Source organism: Opisthorchis viverrini, assembly GCF_000715545.1.
Source record: "Opisthorchis viverrini unplaced genomic scaffold opera_v5_147, whole genome shotgun sequence".
NCBI classification, from domain to species: Eukaryota; Metazoa; Platyhelminthes; class Trematoda; order Opisthorchiida; family Opisthorchiidae; genus Opisthorchis; species Opisthorchis viverrini.
The window spans coordinates 639,554-646,603 of NW_008751803.1; the positions used below are offsets into that span (position 1 = coordinate 639,554).

The 7,050-nt window shown below is 46.6% G+C and overlaps 1 protein-coding gene across 1 annotated transcript in view; it reads left to right on the forward strand.

Moving 5' to 3' along the window:
- Positions 1-3,505: 3,505 nt before the first annotated feature.
- Positions 3,506-7,050, forward strand: part of T265_06796 (hypothetical protein) — a gene marked incomplete at both ends in the record, with an annotated part of 32,610 nt that continues 29,065 nt past the window's right edge. The window contains 5 exons of the mRNA XM_009172161.1: positions 3,506-3,673; positions 4,038-4,118; positions 4,152-4,368; positions 4,404-4,484; positions 4,519-4,834. Of these exons, the coding sequence (XP_009170425.1) occupies positions 3,506-3,673; positions 4,038-4,118; positions 4,152-4,368; positions 4,404-4,484; positions 4,519-4,834 (863 nt within the window). The remainder of the gene's footprint in view (positions 3,674-4,037; positions 4,119-4,151; positions 4,369-4,403; positions 4,485-4,518; positions 4,835-7,050) is intronic.

Below are 7,050 nucleotides of genomic sequence, written 5' to 3' on the forward strand. Positions count from 1 at the left end.
TGTCGTATCTGAACTACCAGCTCACATAGTCGGCCAAGATTGACTGTGACCCTCGCAATGCGATCTAGAGATTTTCTACTACCCCCAGAGCTCTCTAATGTCCCCCCAAGTCATTTATCCACACACCTGTTCCAAAGTATCCCATTATGTCACCGCTCTTGTCTTCCCACTCAAAGCGTATGCTGGACCCCAATCTCCACCATCAATCTCCCCAGTATGACCAAAGAAGCGGCTCACGGTCAAAAGCCACAACTCTCACTCCCCCTCACCTTTCGAAGCCAGTAAAATGCGGTACTCCATGCGACCTAAGATTGTTCAGTAGTCCTAACTGACATATTTGCCTCCTCGGCCTGGCGAGACTCTTCTCTCTCAGCTACCGGTGAAAGGAAGGAGGCCTTCGCTGGGGGTATTTCATTAGAGAAACACCAACTGAAAAGTTACAGCCTATTGGATAGGGATGCATAGCTACCATAAGTGCCTTGTGTACAAAAACTGAATATATCCATCTTCTCTTCAAACGCGTCTTCCTGAACTTTCCTGGTTATTCATTGACCGTTAGTCACTTGCAAGCAAATGCAAGAATGCGACTCCACAGATTCCGTAATAAATCTCGCTGTTCGGGGGACGCGAATCAGATTTACGAGAAAACACACTACTCGCATATCTCATCAGTAGTATCCGCCGTTACGCCAGCAAAATCTAAGGTCCTGAAGGATCTGGAAAATCTCAGAACACATCTGCTCAAGATAGAAAGTGAAATGTTCAAACCTTCAAACCATACAGCTCGGCGGCCCCGAAAGCTGAAAACACCCCAGTGCTGCCAAATAATAATGTAAACGATTAAGCGGCCTCTAGCTCCGTGACCTTACAAAATACTGAGCCCTCCACCGCTCCTGCAAATGGACTTTCTGCCTCTCTATCTGTGAAAACTACAAACGCCCCCATCAGGCCAGTAGAACTCTCCTGGTACTGAAACGACCGACGCGGCACTTCTCCCAGCCAGAGCAGTGACTACACCAGACGTTTTCCGGGACTCGTCCCTTTTCACAACTTTCATCAATTCACGAACCGTCATAAAGCTCAAGTTCTCCGCCAAGCTCATGAAAATTTGCTCACTGACTTAATGTTCCCCGTCATCTTGTAGAAACCAACAAATGCGTGGAGCTTCCTCCTGATTAGCAGTGGCAAAAGCATACGCAACTTTCCGCATCCTTCCCATCACCCGCCTAAAATATCAAGTGAGAGGGGGAAGCTACAATTACCTTTCGCACAGATCTATGAACATTTCGGTGTCTGGATTCTTGGCCTGTCATATATCGGCTCGTTATTTTCGGTCAGGTTGAGTCCATCAATCTGTATCATTGGTTGATGCTTCTCATTCGTTGACACACCGTTTTCTAACATTGTACTCCACCTATATCCGGCCTCCTTGAAAGTGTCTTTGTTAAGTGTGGGATTCCTGGCTTAGGCTCGACGAGGCGATCACAGAAAATTTTCAGCGAGGAGTAACAAAGAGTGCCTCATCCCACCGCCTCTCCCCCTAAACATAACAGATTCCCTGGGCTTTGAATTTTCCCACTCAGTGATGTGGGACTGCGTGGTTGCCTCATCTGGAAATTCCGCGTATTGCATCCATAAAAATTATATCAGTGGCCGAAAACTCGTGACCTCCAAAAGGGAAAAGCAAGCAATGCCAACAGTTCCACGTATCTTCCACGAGCCTAAACCACATACTAAGGAACTACACAGTATCAAGTCTACCATTGACCGGATATTTCTTCAAAATATCTCTCTGACTAAACTCAACCTTACCTGCTCTAGCTCACTTTCTTTTTAGTGTCCACATCGGCCTTTCCAACAAACCGATAGTACCCATGTATTTCAACAACCAGTGCCACCGTGCTCATGTTGTGCATGAGCAACCGAATAATTATCCCACCAGCGCGCCCCAACACACCTCTACAAAATTCCACGGCCTACTCATCTAGCACACACTTCAGGTACCGTAATATTCTGGACCGTTAGAAAATACCATTGGTCTACTGATTTCCAAGCCGGATCTTCTTAAAGTTTTGTCCTTTGTGAAGTATTTTCCTCACGTTACTCCACCGTGACCCTCACAGTTTAACCGCAGTTTATTATTTTGATCACTGGAATAAACGGTCTGATTACAAACGATTCAGAACTAGTCGAAGTGACTTCATCATTGCGTTTTTAGGGAGCAAGGTGGACCGTAACATTTGGACCCCAGTCCAGGCCGCCTTCCCTCTGCTTGGAAGGAAGCGATTGTCACATCAATCTACAAAACGGGTGACCGACTATCGCCTGGCAGCTATAAGCCTATAAGCCTCACTAGCGTGCCGTGCAAGGTGATGGGACGCATTCTGAAGCGAGCTATTCTAGATCACCTTACTTCCAGCAATCTGATATCTCCAGCTCAACACGGATTTCTTCCAAACCGCTCTTGCGTGACAAACATGCTCGTGTTTATGGACAGCTTAACCCAAGCCAAGGACGAAGGACTCATATCGGATGCCATATTTTTCGACTTCTCAAAAGCATTTGATAGGGTCCCACACGTCCCGCTGCTCCACAAACTCGAGTCTTACGGGATTCAAGGGAAAATCCTTCGCTGGATCAAGGCGTTCCTATCAGACAGGTCATTCCGAGTGAGAATAGGCTCAACCTATTCCTCTCCAGCGCCGGTCTCCATTGGAGTTCCTCAAGGCTCCGTCTTGGGACCACTCCTGTTTCTGATCTACGTCAACGACCTCCCAGACGTTCTTGTGAGTCCATGTCTACTTTTTGGGGACGGCTTGAAATCCTGGAGTTTCGATGCCAGTGCCCTCCAAATGGATGTAGTCTCTGCCAAGCGGTGGTCGTTGGAGTGGCACCTTCCTCTGAATGATGAAAAGTGCGTCCATATAGCGTTTATAGGGGATTCAGCGAATACCTTTGTTATGCATGGTGAAAAGGGACCAGAAGACATCATGAGGATAGATGCCAAAAAGGATTTGGGCATCTGGGTCTCCTCAAACTTGTCCTTCTCACTGCACCATGAGAAATCGGTCCAAAAGGTATTCGCCATTTTACGGATGATCCGACGCACCTTCTCCCGTATTACTCGTATGGACTTCCAAATACTCTATGGTGCCTACGTCAGGCCGGTCCTGGAGTACGCCAACCAAGTTGTCTACTCAGGACGTACGAAAGACGTCACCCCCATTGAGCGTGTCCAGCGGGCCGCCCCTGGAGTACCGTCGTCTCCGAGGTGACCTGATTCTTACTTATGCCCTGTTTGCACAAAGCTTGGTAAATAGGTTTTTCACCGTTGACCAACAAACAACCGGCGGGGACATAGTAAGAAAATCTTCAAGCTCAGGGCACACATTCATTAGACAAAACTTTTTTCATTTCGGGTAGTAGCTGCGTGGAATGACCTTCCTCCGACGGTTGTACACGCTCCTTCTCGAACCCAATTTAAAGCACTATTAGACATTTATTTATGCGAATCCTCGCGCTGGCGAGCATACTGCCCCGCGCTGAGAACATAAAGAGCAGTGCTACACCCTCTTTTCACTTGTGCCTTTCAGGTGAACGACAGCCACTGACCGACAAGAACAAAACCGACCCGGGAAACTTGGGCAAAAGCCTCGATCCTGTGTATCAATCCGTGAATCCGTGAATCCGTGACCATTTTAAATCCATGGGTTCCCGTTTTTCCTGCCATATATGTCAGACACGTTTGCACCTCAGCTTTCTCTTGCCTGCTCAGCTCCAGATTGTTTCCTGATTGGCTATTTAAACCGATCTTCTTTCGTTATGCGCTCTATTCGATACTATTAGGTTCCAAATACATACCAACACTAATGGCGAGTTGAACTGATAGTGTTGTATTGACATTTCCACTACCAGCCCAATCAGCTGGCGCGTTTATCGAAACTATTGAGGATGTGATGACTATTCAAAATCGTGATGCGTCTGTCGTGCTGTACAATGGTTTGCAACCTTATAGTGGATATATTTGTGAACTTTAGGGTCTCAATAGCTCTCAGCTTGAAAAAGAAATAGCTGATGACAGAACCCTGATCAACGAACGCTATTTTGGTTTGGTTAACGTAGGTCGCACATTTCATCCTTAACTTCTTTAGTTTGGAAATACATGTTATTGCAATTCGGTCCTTCAAGCACTTTTCTTTTGTAAACCATTCCGAGAGAAGGTCCTTCAATACAGACTTACGAAGAGCCATAAGAAGGAAACCCTCTTGAGCTGCCTCGCTGATCTGTTCCACGCTATCACAACACAGAAGAAGAGCGTTGGCCAAATCGCACCGAAAAAGTTCATTAGCAGACTCAAGCGGGAAAATGGTATGGCATTGAGCATTTTTGATTAGAAACTTCAGGAGCCTTTGATAACTATCTCCAACAGGATGCTCATGAATTCCTCATCTACATCTTGAACGAGATATCTGACATTTTACAAGGTAAACCTAATCTGATCATGCTTACACCCTGTAGCTGAACAACAAGCAGATCAGCAGCTTCGAAAGGCCGAACGTTCAGATAACGATAAGAATCCCGACAGTGTCTCCGCCGATCGGTCACAAAACTGGATCCAGGATATATTCCAAGGTTGCCTAACAAACGAAACACGTTGCCTCACCTGCGAAAACGTACGAACAAAAGACGAAGACTTCCTCGATCTGTCAGTCGATATCGCGCAGAATTGCAGTATCGTGTATTGTCTGAAGTTCTTTTCGGATACAGAGATGATGCAGTCTGAGAATAAATATTACTGTGAATTCTGTCGATGTAAGCAGGAGGCGCAAAAATGGTGAGTCCTTGAGAAATATTTCCTGCCCTCAGTTCTTAGGTAGTGACTCCTGACAAACGATTCGTGCTGGGCAATAAAATATGCTGTGTAGCGGAATCATGGGTCTCCTTTGAGTGCATCCTTGTGCCAGGTCCAACAACGTTTTGTTGCCACAAGTAGCCACTATTATTTAGACTGGGAGTAATCTAACAGTATGCTCCCTTCCCTTCATTCGTTCCTATCAACCTGGCACGATAGATCTACCTGCTTGTTCAGACAGGTTGTGATCCGATTTTCGTGTCTGAGCCAGATAGCTTTAAGCAGTCATCTCTAACATTCCCCCACCTCACAGGACTTGTCTTGCTTCACTGTTCTTCACTCACATAAAGACCGTCTCTGCATAAGGAAGGAAAAGTCTGGCGCAGTGACCGACATTTATACGCGCGAAATGCCGTTGCTTGCGCCAACTCGCTCTATATTTAACCGTTCAACACAAACAAGATGGGTAAGTTGCTATCGCCTTCGCCATTCGGACACCCACTTCCATGTAGCCGTCGGCTGACATGCAGCTCACCCCACACGTCAAACCAACAAACAACTCGGGCAACTCCGTTTGTAAAGTTACAGTGGGTGATGCAGTCGACCATTCCTGTAACAGAACTTGGAAACACGCCATAGCGATGGTCCTCTACCATTAGACATTCACGGTTGGCTTCCGCGACTGAGTCAAGCACGCACCTGTCTAAATAACCTTGGTTATAGACTCGTTTTCCCGAAAGACCTGCGCCGCTCATTGATACTTCCAGTGAAGGATATCACCAACCTCCGTATTTAGTGGAGGAAGTGTAGGCATCTTTTGGGTACTCCATAAGGTATTAAGGAAGTCGGTCGCATTCCCGAACGCGGCTGTAGCTTGCATTTTGTATTGTTTAAAGATACTCTTCAGGAAGTAATCTCAGGGCGATGTTTGGTTAGCCGTTTCGTGGGTCCGATTATGGTCTGTCGCTTCCTTCAGTGTCTGAATAACCTTCCTACGGCTGGGCTGTACGTAAGTGAAGTCATCAATTGGGGTGGGATGAGAGGTATGGAAGACCAAAGAAAATATACCATCAGCTCAGTCTTACATCGCCACACTCTGTAGCGTGAACGTATTCACAGATCATGGTTTTCTGTGGAACCATAGTGCATGGCTGTATCACTTAGACATACAGCAGTGAAGCATCGGTGTTGAACACTGATGTCATGCTGCCGATGACTTAGACACAATGACTAATGTTGTCCCTAATCAAAGCCTCTGGCTGAAAACATGACAACAAGGCAGATGTGGTTTGTACAAGAACACCATGCTGCCACACTTGTTCTATCCCCCAACCTGAAAAGCCAGAAGACTTTGTCAGATCACTATCCAATGACCCTCCTGGTTGCCACATGGGTGTACTCTAGCATAACTCAGTGTATTGCTGTAGGCGGTTTCACTACGGTAAATTCTTATAGCCAGAGGATATACTGAAGTGTGGTGGCTTGCTTTCGCTTACCCACAGTGTTGTTCGCACCAAGGAAAGTAACCCGGCCGATGGCATCACAGCTGAGATGATCAGAGTTGTACGCAGGCTGAAGTACCGTCGAAGCGACAAAGCATAGACAGGAGGACGATTAGGATCTTTGAGCAGTCGCTGGGCCACACAAGGTGGCTTGCCACTGTAGCACAAGTCATGGAGTACGTAGTCGCCATACGTGTTTAATCCACTTCCCGCAGGACCATTAACCAACCGGGTATGAGACCCCATAGGTATCAAACTGCATCCCCAGTATCGTTGAATGGGTCATTCATGGGGGTGAGATAGACCAAGTGGTTAGCAATAAATACGATGCTTTCTCGTTCGATTGTTTGATTCGATGGCTTGGCATTGTGCTTCAGATGCCAGATAATCTACTGCCTCGCATTGTTGTAGTTGGCTCTGATTGGAAAATACCTCCATCTGAGCATCGCATGACCTGGAGACGGAGTACCAAAAACACCGGATCGTAACAGTGCTAGTGTATATCGGTTGTATAGTTGAAGAATCAGGGACCCGTCCCAATAATTCAATTCAATTTACCCACTATAAACCATGTGTACAGTGGTTCCAGTCGCTACAGTTTCGATCACCGGAAGGTGGACAGTCATCATCACCATCATTGTCAGCTGTAAGAACCGCGTACTCGTCGTACAGTGGTTGTAGCTGCCGCAGTTTCGT